The following is a 17,192-nucleotide window of genomic DNA, read 5'->3' on the forward strand; positions in this document are numbered from 1 at the left end:
CGTTTAAGAATTCTCCCCCTCCTTCTCCCTCTGCTACCCCCACTCCCTCTCTCTAAAATAAATAAATCTTGAAGGTATTTTCTAATTAAAGTGTGCACATTGTTTTTTGAACATAATGTTATTGCACACTCAACAGACAGCAGTATATTGTAAATGTAACTTTTATATGCACTACAACAAAATTCATTTGACTTGCTTTGTTGTGATATTTGCTCTACTGTGATGGGTCTGGAACAGAGACCACGATATCTCTAAGGTATGTGCTCTCTCTCTCTCTCTCTCTCTCTATATATATATATATATATATATGAATTCACCTGTAAGAAAACAATGCAATAAAAATGGGTAAAAGATCTGAACAGACACTTCTTTGGGTGGCTCATCAGTTGAGCATCCGACTCTTGGTTTTGGCTCAGATCATGATCTTAGGGGTCTTGGGATGGAGCATCCCCCTTCCTCCATCCCCGCCCCGTTGGACTCCACACTCAGCAGGGAATCTGCTTGGGGGTTCTCTCCCTTTGCCCCTTCTCTCTCTTTGAAATGAATCAATAAATCCTAAAGAAAAAAAACAAGCCTGCCCACCCCAATTCCATTCCTTAAAAATAACCGCTGTTGACAGTTTGGTATGTACCTGTCTAGAACATGTAAGCATGTCCTGTAAAGGGTTCTTCAGGTGCATAAATGGCATCATTGTACACAATAGAGGCTTTATGTTGCTTTTTTCACTTCCAGGTCTTGGAGCTCTTACAGATATTTGGATCAGCGCATATGTACATACATATGTTCTATCTATAAAATGGTGATAGATCTACTATATTTGTAATAGCTATATTGAAAGCCATTTTGTGGACATAATATCATTTACTCAAGCAAGCTCCCACTGTTGGATATTTAGGTCACTGCTAGCTTTTTTGCTGACAAGCGACGGTGCTAACAGCAAAAGACCCTGTGCATACCTCTTTTTGCAAATATAATGATCAGATAAACCACTCAAAGAAGGATTACTGGGTCCTGGGGTATGTGTAACTTGAAGTTTTATACCTACTGACAGATTGCCCTCTAAAGAAGCAAGCCGAACTTTGAGAAGGAGGCCTGGGTGCATTTTGCAGTTTCCCATTCCAAAGTCTTGAACTTCCCTTTCACAGGATCATGCCGATATTGAGTGGAAGTTTGCAAGGACAAAGCTCTGGATGAGTTACTTTGATGAAGGTGGCACCTTGCCACCTCCTTTCAACATCATCCCCAGTCCCAAGTCATTTCTCTACCTTGGTAACTGGTTTAACAACACCTTCTGCCCCAAAAGAGACCCTGATGGTAGACGGAGGAGGCACAACTTGAGAAGCTTCACGGTAAGGCTTTTTAAAATTCCATTTCTTTTTAAAAAAAAACTATTTTCTGGCTTCCTCCCTGACTGCCCCCCCTTCATGACAGTCCCCATATTAAACAGCATAAAATCACTCCAACCTACAGAAGTGTGGGGGGTTGTCAGGCAGGAGCTCCTGTGTTGTTCTCCAGTCCTAATATTTAGAAATATATTCGAGTGGATGGGCTGCTGGGAGACCACTGATGTGAGCTCTCTGTCCTTTGTCAATTACAGGAACGCCATGCTGACAGCCTGATACAGAATCAACATTATCAGGTAAAGCTCATCCCAGGGACTAAACAAAATCGTTCTTGGTCAGTGGTGTGACCTTGGACAAGTCACTTAACCTTGCTGAGCCCTGGTTTCCTCATCTGTTAAACAGGGGTGCTATAACTTCACTCACAGGGTTGCGAGAATCAAATGATGAACATGTATGCATAATAGTGTGTGTGCGTGTGGGCGTGTGTGTCCTGGCATGTTTAGTGGTAGCTATCATCGTCACCCTTACTGACACAGAGTGACCACGTGTGTGCCATTCCCAGGAGGCTAAGTAAAAAGAGGCCATCCCGAGATGGCCTGGGTGGCTCAGTCAATTGCGCTTCCGACTCTTGATTCAGGCTCAGGTCATGATGTCAGGGTCATGGGATCATGCCCCACACACCTGCACCAGCCTCTGTGATCAGTGGGGTGCCAGATTCATTTTGTCCCTCTCCCTCTTCCCCTCCCCCACTCTCCCTCTAAAATAAATAAAATCTTTTTTTTTTTTTTAAAAAGAGAGCATACCTGTAAAGGAGAAGTATGCATTGACTTTAAGAAAAATATCTGGATTATGTAATTAATAGACACTGAAATCAGCAGACTTTGTGACACCGAAGAGTGACTTTATCAATTCTACAAGAGAGAAGAACAACTCTCATCTCAGTGGGAGGGTTGTAGTTTAGTGTAGCCCCAAAGGGAGGTACTGGCCATGACTTTCCAAGGATTATTCCACTCTCATTATTCTATAAATGTGAATATGTGTTTGCCTTCTTTGTTGGCTGAAAGGTTTCTTGTTGGGTGAATTTGATTTTGCTGGCCTGCTCTGCCAACACATTTGGACACACAGTCACTCTTTGTTTAGCCAGCGCATTTAACTGGATTTTTGCGGAAAATGACTGCATCCCAGGAGGATTTCCTATTGCAAAGACAGTCTGAGCATGTTTTATTTCTTGAGAGTGTTTCTTATTTTCCTGAGAGCCTGAGAAGAAAACTGAATGCCCCCCGCCTTTTTTTAATTTCCAGGAAGTCATCAGGAATTTGGTCAAAAGATATGTGGCTGCTATGATAAGAAATTCCAAAACAAACGAGGGACTAACAGAAGAAAATTTTAAGGTAATTGAATCACGAAGTGGTTTAATTTCTCACTTCACATTTCTTAAGCATTATGTAATCTTCACAGCGTTTGAGGTTTCTGGCGATCGTTTGACTGCCTATAATACAGCAAAACCAGTTATGATTTTTATGTTCTCTTAGAATGGTCTGTCACTGGGGCACCTGGGTGGCTCAGTTGGTTAAGCGTCCAACTCTTGATTTCACCTCAGGTCATGGTCCCAGGGTAGTGAGATGGAGTCCTGAGTCAGGCTCTACGCTCAGCACAGTCTCTGCTTGTCCCTCTCCTTCTGCCCCTCCCCCTGCCTGCTCATGTTCTCTCTTTCAAAAATAAAATAAAATCAATAAAATAAAATAAAATAAAATAAAGTAAGAATTGTCTCTCATTCAGTCAATGGAGAGATTTCATCAATGTCTGTCACCACAATCAGCTTTATGAACAAAAGAAATTTGCCTTATGCATCCTTTTCATATTCTGGGTGTCTCCCAGTATGGGAATTGAGGGCTCTAAGTGTTGTGACACGGATGCGGGGTGAGGGGCAAGAAAGCAAAAGGAAGATGCCTGTAGATGTAAAGGCCTTCTTTACTTCAAAGATGAAAACCAACTAAACCATTATTAAATCTAAGATTTAATAAACCCTACCACGAAACATAAAAATTTTCCTGATACTAGCATTAGTCTAAAATTGTGGTTCTCCATCAGGGGTACTTTTGTTCCCTAGGACACATTTGACAATGTCTGGAGACATTTTTCGTTGTCACACTGGATGTGGGTGCTAGTGGCATCTAGTGGGTGGAGACCAAAATTGCTACTAAACATCCTACAATGCACAGGACAGCCCCCCACAACTGAGATTATCCAGCTAACATGTCAAGTGATTGAGAAGCCCTACCTTAGAACACATTCACATTTTCTTTATTTTTTAAAGATTTTATTTATATATTTGTCAGAGAGAGAGAGAGCACAAGCGGCGTTGGAGGGGGGAGGAGACGGGGAGCAGAGCTGGCAGAGGGAGAAGCAGGCTCTCCCCTGTGCAGGGAGCCCAATGCTGGACTCAATCCTAGGACCCTGGGATGGTGACCTGAGCAGGTAAGGCAGACACTTAACCAACTGAGCCACCCACACGTCCACACATGCATATTTTCTAAGGAACATAAAAAGGCCATAATCCTGGGTACCTGGGTGGTGCAGTTGGTTGAGGCTCTCATTCGTGGTTTTGGCTCAGGTCATGATCTTAGGGTCATGGGATCGAGCCCCGTGTCAGTCTCCACATTCAGTACAGTCTGCTTGGGTTTCTCTCTTCCTTTCCCTCTGCCCCTCCCTACTCCTCTCTCTCTCCCTCAAAAAAATATATAAATCTTTTTTTTAAAAAAGGCCATTATCGGGGCGCCTGGGTGGCTCAGTGGGTTAAGCCGCTGCCTTCAGCTCAGGTCATGATCTCGGGGTCCTGGGATCGAGTCCCGCATCGGGCTCTCTGCTCGGCAGGGAGCCTGCTTCTCTCTCTCTCTCTCTCTGCCTGCCTCTCTGTCTACTTGTGATCTCTCTCTGTCAAATAAACAAATAAAATCTTTAAAAAAAAAAAAAGACCATTATCCTAAGCCATAGATGTAACTCATCTATTGAGGGCTTGCTATGTGCCAAGCACTCTACTGGGTGCTGGGGTACAGTGATGAGCAAGATATCACCAGCCCCCACTCTCATGGAGTGACACACAGTAACAAGAGAAGGTGACAAATGACTGAGTATTGTGACAGGATAAACACAGGGTGCTGTGGGACAGAGAGGAGGGACACTCAACTAGGATCTGGAGAGTCAGGGCAGCTTTTCAGAAGAAGCTGTGTTTAAGCTGAGGCTTCTAAACAGAGAGAACAGCACGGGCAAAGGCCCAGAGGCATAGAGAATACGTCCATGCAGGTGGACAGTAAAGAGCCCGAGGAAAGAGTGGGAAGAGCTCACATGGGCCCTTGAAAGACCTTGTAGTCCTTGGAATAGCATTTCTACTTTTATCCAAGGTCAGTGACAAGTTACTAAAGAGTTTTAAGCAGGGGAGCAATAGGATCCAACTTAAGCTTTTAAAAGGTGGTTTTTAAAGGAGCAATCTAGCATCTAGGCAGCCGGCTAAAGATAGAAGACATTTCCTGGGGATGCCTGGCTCAGTCAGTTAAGCGTCTGCCTTCGGCTCAGGGTCCCGCATCAGCTTCTTTGCTCAGGTGGGGAGCCTGCTTCTCTGCCTGCCACTGCCCCCTGCTTGTACCCCTCCCCCGGCCAGCTGACAAATAAATAAATAAAATCTACGACGACATTTCCTGGGAACTTCAAAGAGCAGTCTCTAACCTGACACGTTCCACTTCCCTACTTCTATTCCTTAGGGTCCTAAAAGCTTTTCTGTCTTCCATAGTCTTCCTATATGCAGATATGCCTATGAGAGCTAGTACCTTATTTGCTGGTTAGCACTTTAGCAGGGACAAGTCTGTTGGTGTCCTCCTGATGAGGGTCGTCTGAAATCAACTTTGCCAACTGCACAATTTTTCCAATGGCCAGCCCTGCCCACAGAATTATTAGTATGTTTTTCTTGTGCTGGAATAATGTGAGATTTTGCTGGTAGTCTGTGTACTTTGTGATTTGCCATTAGGCAAAATCCAGGACATTCTGAAGGACACCCAATGAGCCTATTTTGAACTAAAGATCAAGCTTCTTAATGTGTCTTCTCTCTTGCCCTAGGAATTAAAGCAGGACATTTCCAGCTTTCGATATGAAGTACTTGACCTCTTAGGAAACAGGAAACACTCAAGGAGAAGCTTTTCCGCGAGCAGCACTGAACTCTCTCAGAGGGATGACACCAATGATGGCAGTGGTGGGGCTCGGGCCAAATCCAAGAGTGTCTCTTTCAACTTGGGCTGCAAGAAAAAGGCCTGCCACGGGCCACCTCTCATCAGAACCATGCCAAGAGCCGGGGGTGCCCAAGGGAAGTCAAAAGCTGAGTCATCAAGTAAACGGTCCTTCATGGGTCCTTCTCTCAAGAAACTCGGTCTCTTGTTCTCCAAATTTAATGGTCATATGTCTGAACCCAGTTCAGAGCCAATGTACACCATTTCGGATGGCATCGCTCAGCAGCACTATATGTGGCAGGACATCAGATATTCTCAGATGGAGAAAGGGAAAGCAGGGGCCTGTTCTCAAAGTGAAATTAACCTCAGTGAGGTAGAATTAGGTGACGCCCGGGGTGCTGCTGAGAGCAGTGAATGCCCCCTAGCCTGTTCTAGCTCTCTCCACTGTGCATCCAGCATCTGCTCCTCAAATTCTAAACTTTTAGACTCCTCAGAGGATGTATTTGAAACTTGGGGAGAGGCTTGCGACCTGCTCATGCACAAATGGGGTGATGGACAGGAAGAACAAGTTACAACGCGGCTCTAAGTCTAAGCCCCTATCCCCTGTTGTGGAACACAAGAGAAAATTTGTAATTTCCTTGCTCTCAGAGGTGACATAGCATCTGATTCCTTCATTGCCCACCGCCCCCACCAGAAAGGAGAGTGAAACTCCCAGTATCTTCACTGTCTTTTATAGCCACATTTTCCATTTTTTTTTTTGTTCTTGTTAGTATGATTATTATTATTGCTATTGTTTGCCTTTTTATGCCTATTAACATGAAGTCCATCTCACAATCAGCTGCAGGGGTGTTTGCCCCGAATCAGCAGAGGTGCAGTCGGGTGCTTTACCCTTTGGCTTTGCTTTTCTTCCCCTTGCTTCCTTGAAGCTCCAGGTGCCACTTTGCTACTGTTGCTGCCGCGCAGAGTCCTGACCTTTCACAGGATCTCATGCCATTTCCCCACGGGGCTGAGGGAGGTGCTCGGCAGTCCCCACCAGCTATCAGATGAGGCAAGCCAACCTGCCTATCGATGTCTGTTGCCCATTCCAGTTCAACAAACAGCATCACAGGGAGACTGAACAGACTCCAAAGAATTGTCAGCTTATGGTTTCTGGGTAGAACTGGCCTTTCTCGTTGTTTTTGTTTTTAAACACAATGATTTCTCCTTATCGTGGGGGCTGTTGAGTGTTTCGTTTCTAAAAGATGTGTTAGTTTCCCCATGTGTGCCAGTGAATATTTACCACATAGTATGTGTCCTATCTAATAAGTTAGTGAATTCCTTTCCTGTGTTTGTGTGTTTCAGTTGACTTACTACCGTTTAAAATGTGATAGTATTGAGATTAGTATTTAGGATGTGTGCTGTTTTTAAGACCCTCCTCCTCTGCACTCTAACCAGTAGTCGCTACATCTCATACATTGGCAAAAAAAAAAAAAATTAGCTGGTACATTTATAGGGACCTATCTACTGTCGATAGTTTTAGTCATCATTGCTATCAAAAGCATTTCTAAGGTGAAAGTCTGGGTTTGAAAATATTTTTTTTATCAGAAAAATTACATCTTGCTGAGGTGTCAGAATCCAAAAAGAGCACCTTCATTTGAATTCATTGCATTCTGATGAAAAAACAACTTTAGGTCTAGATAACCTAATTCAGGTTGCAGTTTTAATATTCATTGCAGACAGCAGAATTGCATGTGTCAACTTATGTTAGATACATAACATAACCCTAGTGACTTCATGGAACCATAAATGTGATCCAAATTCTGTCTTCAAAGAAAGCAGAATTTATAGATACAAATTCTTTTCCACAGCTGAAGAGTACCTCATCAAAATCTGAACGTCCAGGCTAAAAACGAAGTCTATGATGCATATGGTCATCATTTTGACCCAATAACCACTGAGTGATAACCTGCTCACCAAGGGTGGGATTGATTTTTGGGTTTTGGGGGTTTTTTTGCCTCTGATTTTTGTGGTTTTGTTTTTATTATTTTTTACCAACATTAGCACAGAGTTGTCCCCAATTCACACTCTAACATATGACCCAACCAGCCCTAGGTGTGGGTCCTAGAGAGTAAATTAATAGTGCATAGCTCAGAAAAGTAAGAAAGTTAAGTGTTTTTCTGTTCTTGTAAATATTAACAGTAACAGAAATCCATCTAAATTCATGTGTGTACTTTCTGGTACAAGTAAAATGAAGCATTTTCAAAGAATGCATATATGCGTCCAAAATAGCTTGGGACAGTGTAGTTTCTGGGTTATTTGAATTGATTCCTATTTCCAGCTCTAGCTTGATACCTGATGGTCAAAACATTGCACATGAAGAGACAAATTGGTGGGGAGGGGGGAATCTGAGGGGGTGTTGAATAAAGCTCGGATCCAAGGAAAAGTGATCAAGAGAACAAGTTGCATCAAAACCCATCTGATAAGAGATTGTCCCCAGATAATTCTTTGATCATAGCTGAAGTGATTATTTACTCAACTCCCAACTTCTCTACCGCTTCCCTAAGTGGGGCAATCATAAATGACCTTGATATCAATAACAGGTGATTTTCCAGAAGGAAGGTTTCTGAATTTATGGATTCGAATTTTCCAATTGTCAAATCTACTTTTGGTAATAAATAGCGCTCGGGCTACCTTCCTAATTCATACTGATAGCACCAAAAACCAATACATGGCCCTATGTCATCAAAAGAAAATGATACCTCTTTCTCACAAATACATGTACTTGTGATAACCTAAGTATAATTGTTCTGGCAGTCACTGTATCAATTTGTCAGAAAACAAGGGTAGCCATAGAGCCATGCTCCAAAATTTCTCAGTTACGCTCTGAGGAGAAAATATGTATAAATGATAGCAGCCAATCTCGATGACTAAAAGAAACCAGTGTCATATTTTATGGGCAGTACATTCCTTTTCAGATCTTTTCAGGGTTATTGTCTTTATGACTTGGGCTTACAACTGCACTAGGTACCTTGAGGCCTGGTTTTGATAGGGATTGAGGCCAGTGAGCTGTTAAAGCTGGACAGCTATTGCCTGCCGTAACTTCCATGTTGGTGACATAAATATTTTTATTCACTTTAACTCAGAAAAGTAGGAACTCTTAACATATAAATAGAAAGGAAAACAGATTTGTGTTCACCTCTGGACCTCTATAGACCCACCAGACCAGCTACTATCAAGAAAGGTATTTCAAATACAGTGCTTAAATGTCATCTGACCCCAGAGAAGGTATAAGCCGATGTGAGAGTGAATTTGTGAGCAGAGAAAATTGGAGCTAAGAGAGTACCTTAGAGAGAAACCACTCTATCCCAACCCCTATTCCAACCTCTTATTTTACAAACAGGAAAAAAAAAAGGCCCAGAGAAGAAGAATGACTTGCTCAAGGTCACAGAGCCAGCCAATAAATCCAAATCTACTAAGTCATACAGAAGCAAGACATTTATTAAGCATATATATGATATAGTATATATAGGAGATGTGAAAATGGAATGGCCGCTATACATATATTTTTGTCCATTTGCTCCAAAACTTAAGGCTGATATATTTAAATGTAAAGTGAAAAATGTACCCCGAAGTCAAATATAGTGATACATGGTGTAAGAATCATTTACTACTTGTACAAATATCTATACCATGGTTTACCTCCATTATAGCTGGCTTTCTTGTAACTTCTAGATACCTGTATTCATTTGTTTGATTCCACCACAATTCCATCAGTGTGTCCCTGATAGTAAGGGCAGATCCCACAAAGAAAATGTCTGAATTATATTAGAAAATGACCACTGCTAAAGAATCCCTTCCACTTCCAACTTTAAGTCCAGTGGAGTACAAAGACAAAGGAAAGATTTCCAATTCAAAGTCACTGTTTTTTGAAGATGCCAAATTTTACAAGGGTATAAATGCTCCAAGTTATATTTTTGTCCACTTACATCAGATTATTGCAGATTTCTCTCTGCCTCCCATAGTCATTTTTTATTCTGCTCTGACCTAATTTAGGCTATTTCAGCTAAGCTCAAAACATCTAAACATCTGCCTGCAATTTGATTAAAGAACTGGGAAAAAAGTAGGGCCTCTACCTTTTGAGTGACTTAAATCATTAACAAGTACTTTTTCAATAAGAACTTTATGGTTGTTATGGCAGTCCAAAAGCTCTCCTGCAAATTTCATTGAATTTCAGTGATAAATATGAGCGGATACCTTAACCAGAAAATACCAATGACCATTTGATGTTCCTATTTATTAGGTCTTGTGAGTGAGACTCAAGTGGTGTTTTGACTAACAGTTTAAGTGGCCCAGACCTTGCTTGGTTTATTAAATCATCAGATAAAAAGTACTTGAAGTTCGGCAGACATTCTTTCCTATTTAAAAGTACATAAGAAAAATTGACCATATTATTCTGGTAATCGAGTTTTCAAAACAGTGCTAACAAACAGATTGCTTGTATAGACATAGCCAATGTAAGTTGATGTAATTGTTCAGATCAGTTAAGTAACTTCTTCATACCTATCTGTCAGCTCCCTCTAACCCCTGTGGCTTTGCCTAAAATCTATGGGCATTTTAGATTGTTTCTCTGGCTTATCTAGATAATTGTTCCAAATATCCACTTTGCTGGTGAAGAATTAGCCACTGAGAACCGAGTACCGCAATTCAATGCGACCATAACTTTAGGAAAGAGAAATGCTATTTCTACTGGATTTCCAGCGACCTTTCCCAACACTTTGTATCCAACAGATAGGAGTTTTGGCTTGCATTGCTTTTAGGGGGATGTTTGTAAAAGTGAGATCCTTATCTGTGTTACACACACATGCACATGCACACAATGAAAATTAATAGCATTTGATCGTTCTGGCCTTGGCCCTTCATCTTTTTTGGTAATTATTTAATCATTTTGAAGGGAGGGGGAACAGGAATAACTTCAATGGAAAGAAAATAACTTCAATGGAAAATAACTTCAATGGAAAGATATGGTGAGGAATTTCTAAAATAAATTGCCATGACAGTATCTGCTGTAGCACAACTGTTAAGACTGAAAGCTCTCAGAATTTTGGGTTTCTTTATTTTTTGAAGAAAAAATAAAGCATTTAGGCCAGAAGGAAAGGCCCTACCTGCAAAAATAAAAATGCATTTTGGTGAATAAAATTAAATCTGCATACCTTGGATTTATTGCATACTTGAGATATTATTATTCATATGCTGATATGTGGTCTAGGATTTCCACCTCTAATAGGCTGCATGGTGGTCCAGAGAAGAAGATTCCAGTAGGTGGTTTTGACAGCTTTATTTTTAGAAAATGAAATAAATGTTCAGTAAGAAACCAAGGAGGGAATTGCTTGGGACAATACAGGCAGCAGGCCAGGCTGCTTGCTCTAGCATTTTTCAGCTCTGTATTTGTTTTATTCCTACTCTAGAGTGGACTTGTATCTTGTACTTGTTAGTATATTGGATCTGAGTTGTGGTCTTTCATTTTTTAGACACACCATCAGTGCTTGTGGTATTTGAGAGACATGTACATATCAAGAATGATGTTTAAATATAAAATTAAGCGGAATGCCCTTAATGCCAAAGCTAGCTCTTATCTGGTGTGAAAAGTTGTGAAGTTGTGCAGGGATTTCCTGTTACTACACAATGAAAGGCAATTTTTGTAGTAAATGGGACGATCCCATCACTTTTGACCATCGTAGTCAACCTTCATAAATCCGTAACTGTAACACACACCTACCCTACCCTCATTCTTCACCCTCCAAAAGAACAGCCTTTTTTACAAGCATCCAAACAACTTGATAGAATCAAAAAAGGTAAAAAGAGCCTGCAGTGTGAAGGTCATTTTCACCAATTTGCTGCCTATTTTGCCAAAATAACTTTAGGTCCATATTTGGTAAAAAGTTGGGTGATCAAGTGAAGTTCTACTTTTTCCGGTTCAAGTGCTAAGACCTAATAGACACTTTAATAGGCAAAAATATAAACAAAATGGTTTCTTGTGTGATTTGTAAAGTGATCTGAAACTGCTCTTTGAAAACCAGTTAAATTTTTTTATCAACTTTATTGAGGAATGACCGGTATACAATTACCTGCATCCCCTTAAAATGTACAATTCGGTGAGTTTTTGCAGTTGTATATAGCTCTGGAACGACCACCAACATAAAGATACAAAAATTTCCACCACACCCAGCATCCCCCTTCCTCTTTGCAGTCTGAAATCTAGTCGTAAACCTGCTGACAACAGTGAGTGGCAGCCTTACTGAAATAAGTGCATACAAAGCCTCCCAAGGAGGAAACATTAAAGAGCACCATATTTAGTATACAACCTCCATTGATTTGGCAACAACCATGAATTAACCCTTGAAACATTTGTGTGTAATTGTAAAACACATCCCAAGCGCCAATCGTTTGTCACGAACAAATCCAGAATTGGCTTCCCAAACCTTATTTGAGCCGTAAGAAATGACACTTTATGATGCAGAGGTTCTGACAACTAAGCTGTTAGCAGGAAGAAGCCACAATAAAGAAAAGCCCCAGCCTTTGTAGAAAAATGGAGGGCGGTGAGGGTTGGACCCAGGAAGAGCTCTGGTAGCAGAACTAGGAGGTGGCTGTAAAGGGAGGATGGCAGCAGCTAGATGAATGTTCAAGTCATTTGAAAGTCACATGTATTTCCTGTGTATGGTCTAGTTACAATTTAAGGTAAGGTTTTGTCCTTACCTTTTGACCTGGTGGTCACGCCTTGCAGGACTTCTTTTATGACAGATATTCAGTGATCAGTTTAAATAACCAAAGCAATGTAGCCTGTAGTCCAACAAGCACAGTGATAACTGTACGTAGTATACATGGACAGGAGAAGCAGAAATCTCAAGTACCTAACAGGATCATTAGAACCAATGACACTAAAATGAATGTCCTGTGAGCTCATGAGGAAACCTCTAAACCCAAAGGGGTTAACACATTAGCCTCTGGCTTTCTTAATGTTAAAGGGAATCCAATTTGATAAATTATTAGCTTTAAAATTTTTAACTGTTGAAACTGCTCCTGTAACAAAGCAAAAGTAAACCCACATGTTTTCTTATTTCAACTGTAAAGGGGAAGACTTTCTCAAGGACATTTCAGTTAAGTATAAGCAAACACATCCTTCTCAACTGAAAACATTTTGTCTTTTGCTTCTTGTAACATAGGAATGCACACCAGTGGTAGTAATCAAGAAAATACCAATATTTAAACCTTTCACACAATTATGTTTCAAGATTTCTCAAAAACGAGGTTGAAACGGAGGTTGAAACAATGAATGCAGTTTGGAACTCATATTTGACACAAGACAAAGAATAGTAAAACACACAGGTGGTGTTTAATTCACTTTTCTTAACCTAGTTTGACAGCCCCGCTCACACATCACCTTACAGAAAATATTTGCATCAAACTTAAGGTTAAAATTAGATCTCCTCATCTAATTTTTCTCATGAAAAAGGGAAAAATCCAAATGTGTTTGTGTAAATGGCATTTTGGCTTTGCAGACTACAATTTTAAAAGCTAAAACCTCCTTGAGGAACTTTACTTTCATTCAAATACTTTCTGTAAGAAGTGCAAAGTTGGTGTCATCTTTAAATGTGTTAAAAATATTGTACAATAAAATAATTTTGTGTATTTTTAGCTTCAGTATGAAGAAAAATAAAGCACTGAGTTTCTTCCCCCTGAAGTGTCTGGCTGCTCAGAATCAAGATGTTTTGTTTCTCTGTTTTCCCATCATTTATAGCTAGCTATTATTAATGAACGTCTGTGAACAATGGACTTTACAGAATTTAACCACCATACATTTAAGAGAGACCTCTGCAGTCCCACCCCATATATTCTAAAAAGCAGATGACTGAGAATAAACATTAATATCATCCTTTTACCATCAGAGCTGTGACTATCAAATATTTGAAAACTGAATGAGCATTCATAAAGAACTTTGAGGTAATGACATAAAGGGACTGAGACAGTTATAAAGCTCGAGTTTACACACTGAGCAACATTACAGGCCTTATCCTGAAAATTTCTTACTCTTTATGGAGTACCCAAAGTGTAATACGTGTTGTGCAGAACAGTTTGAATCTGCGGGCCAGCGAAAAGACACATAAACTGAGGTTAAGCTGGTTGTTATTAAACTAGTACATTTGGGCAATATTTCCTCACGTATCAGTTAATATTGTAAGTTTTGTTTTGTAATGGGGCACCTGGGTAGCTCAGTTGGTTAAATCTCTGACTCTTGATTTAGGCTCAGGTCATGACCTCAGGATTGTGAGCTCAAGCCCTATGTAGGCTCCAGACTGGGCATGGAGCCTGCTTAAGATTCTTCCTCTCCCTCTGCCCCACCCCACTCATGCTTGCAAGCACATTCTCGCTCTCAAAACAAAAACAAAAAAACCTTTTTTAATAATAGACTTTTCAGCAATTACTTGTCCCTAATTAATTCAGGTTCGAAGTTTTGTTTTTATTTTACTAACACTAACTTTAGGCCACCAGAGAACTGGTTAGCATACCAGAATAGCTTAACTTTCAGCCAAATAACTTGCTTGCAAATCCTGGCCTAATTATTTAAAGTATGATTGGCTGTATAACATCTACACATTAGTTAGGTGAGTAAGGACAATTAAATAGGTAGTAACATAGCTGAAAAAAATCTGCAACTGTCAATATGCAATGAACTCCTACAACTCAATAACAAAAACACAACAAATTTCAACATATCTCAAAAAGGAATAAGTAGAACTGGCAAATAAGCACATGACAAAGTGCTCAACATAATCTGGGAAATGCAAAGTAAAATCACAAGAAAGAACTTGTTACACACTTAACTCAATGGCTAAAATCATAAAGACTGATGCTACCAAATGTTGACAGGGCTGAAAAACAAGTGGAACTCTCATACATTGCTGATGGGAGTGTAAAATGTATACTCAACTTTGGAAAAATGTCCTTCAGTTCCATACAAAACTAAACATACACCTAAACTATAACCCAGCAATTCTATTCCAGAAAGAATGAAAATAAATGTTCAGAGGCTTCTACAAAAATGTTCATAGCAGCTTTATTCATATCTAAAAACTGGGAATGGCTCAGGTGTCCATCGATAGAATAGATTAACAAATGACAGCACATCCATACAATGAAATGCTGCTCAGCAATAAACATGAACTACTGGCACACACAACATGAATGAATCCCGAATATATGTGCTGAAAGAAGTCTTACACAAGGGAGTGCATCCCCCGATTTATACATGTATATTTTGAAAAACTAATTTATGGGGGAAAAATCAGAAGGAACAGTGGTTGCCTAGGGGACAGTCTGGGGTGACAGAGATTGACTAAGAAGGAGCATGAGGGAATTTCCTGGGGTGATGTTATCTTGAAAAGGGCTTCAGTTTCACAGATGCAGGATTTATCAAAGTTCATTGCATCAAACATAAGATGTGTGCATTTCATTGCCCGCAAATATTACGTCAAAAAAGAAGAAAGTGAACCTTTAACAAATACTCAATTCTAGTTAACATATGCATGCTGAAATGTTTAGTAGGAGTTAAGTGTCCTGGAGTCTGCAATTTTTTTTGTAATGCATTAAAAAACAAAGATTTATAGATGGATATGTGAAAAGCCAAGTAGATAAAACATTAATTGCAAAATCTAGATGGTGAATAAACAGATGCTCACTATGCAATTATTTCAATGTCTCTGATGTTTGAAATTTTTCATAATAAAATGTTGGGAAAAAATAAGCAGTGAGTAAAGGAAAAGAACAAAGTTAACAAAAGCCAAATCTATACTGCGCTTCAAAACTAGGAGGGGGAAAACCTCTTAGGTAGTTGAAGCTATTTTGGCAGAGCAAAAGGAATGAAAGAAAATTAAAACAAAATTCAACTGCTGAAGCAGGCAAAACAAGTATAAAATCGGGGGGGGGGGGGCTTGTTCTGCGGAGGGGGGGCTTGGTAGAGCCACCCATATGGTAGAACTTTTCTATTTTATTGTGGTAAGAACACTTACCATGAGAGTTACCCTTTTAACAGACTTTTAAGTGTGCAATGCACAAGTGTTATCTATAGCCACAATGTTGTAGAGAAGATCTCTAGAACTTCATCCTGCATAAATGAAATTTATCCAGATAAAAGCTCACTTTGATCTGGCTAATGTACCAGTAAGGAAAGAAAACATTAGTTTTTTTTAAGTCTAGAACTTTAGTACCCTAGTACTAGGGTAGAATTTTTTTTCTATAATTCTGCAAATGATTTGAAAAACCTGTTTTGTATAGTTTGGAAAAAGCCATTAAGGTTTGCCAGAAAAGATCCACTACTTGATTAGGTGAAGGGACTGACCGCCTACAGAACACCAATAAACCAATACTATTAACCAGCAATGTTTGCTAAGATAGATCTTAACATTTTTATTCATGAACTAGCCTGAGTTTTCACAGGAAATGATGCAGTTAAACCTCAATACTGCTGAATCACTTCTCTCAGCGCCCTTTCACAAAAAACCTTGCCAGTAGCGTGGACCACCACCAGAAAACCCCAAAATACAACAGCTGTTCAACAGTAAAGGAATTCCTGATTTCCAAGCTCCCCTCTGGCAGTCATAAGCAGTGAACTCAAAAAGTGTTATTAGGGAAACAGTGAAACCGTAAAACCTGAAATAGTTCACTTACCTCAATTAGTTTCGACTACAAATGTGTATCACGGTTTAACAAAATTTAGTTTTACGGGTAGCTAGTGAATACTCTTGAGAATTACAGAGTTTGAAGAATCTGTTGCCAATACTATAGGCTTCTCCCAATCCCCAGATGTACCTTCTTATCCATGGACCTTATGTGATGACTTCTCTAAAATTGTTTTTCAGCAATTAAGACAACATTTTTTAAAACCCCAACTCTAACTTTGTAAACATTTATTCTCCGTATTGCCAGTTGCAAAGACAGGTTTTTTTTAAACTATTAGGAAAATCTTCAAACACAAAAGTAGAGGGAATAGCATAATGAACCCAAGCTTCAACAAGTATTTAACAATTAACACACAGCTCATCTTTTGTCTATAAACCCTGCCTCCCAGATTTTGAGGTGATACCCAGATTTATCACTCTAAAGTGGTTTTAGTCCCACTGTAGTTACCTAAACTCAGGCCCATCCTTTCCTGAACCTGTTATCACCTCATGCACAGGGACCCCACACACAGCCCTGTAACTGCCTTTGATAACTGAAACAGAAGACAAGTGTTCTAATCAACCTGCTCCAATTAAAACTTAACATTCTAGGTGACATGGGGGAAACAAGAGGTTGTCTTTTGTTGTAGTAATTCTCCTAAATTTAGTTTTTATGACAAATGGAAATAAAAATGGCTTCAAAGGTTTCATGCAAAGTGAACATTTGTCCCAGATTTAGAAAAAGCCTGTATTAAGTTGATGTACAGCCCTCCCTCAATGGGATATATATTTCATTATTCATAGAGATTTAGGTCTAAATTAAGTTCTTAAAGTCTGGTGTTCACCTAAGAAATGATTTGTTCCTACTTTTATTTTGAAAGCAAATTAAAAGGTTATGCCTTGATTATAGGTTCCAAAGGAAATTAAAGATGTTTGAAAAA

The 17,192-nt window shown here is 39.8% G+C and overlaps 1 protein-coding gene across 1 annotated transcript in view; it reads left to right on the plus strand.

Moving 5' to 3' along the window:
• The window catches only part of TRPC5 (transient receptor potential cation channel subfamily C member 5), a 254,572-nt gene extending 247,544 nt beyond the window's left edge, over window positions 1-7,028 (plus strand). Inside the window, exons 8-11 of the mRNA XM_047716493.1 lie at window positions 1,146-1,349; window positions 1,598-1,639; window positions 2,645-2,734; window positions 5,454-7,028. Of these exons, the coding sequence (XP_047572449.1) occupies window positions 1,146-1,349; window positions 1,598-1,639; window positions 2,645-2,734; window positions 5,454-6,146 (1,029 nt within the window). The 3' untranslated portion in view covers window positions 6,147-7,028. The remainder of the gene's footprint in view (window positions 1-1,145; window positions 1,350-1,597; window positions 1,640-2,644; window positions 2,735-5,453) is intronic.
• The last annotated feature ends 10,164 nt before the right edge of the window (window positions 7,029-17,192 follow it).

Source organism: Lutra lutra, chromosome X (assembly GCF_902655055.1).
Source record: "Lutra lutra chromosome X, mLutLut1.2, whole genome shotgun sequence".
NCBI classification, from domain to species: Eukaryota; Metazoa; Chordata; class Mammalia; order Carnivora; family Mustelidae; genus Lutra; species Lutra lutra.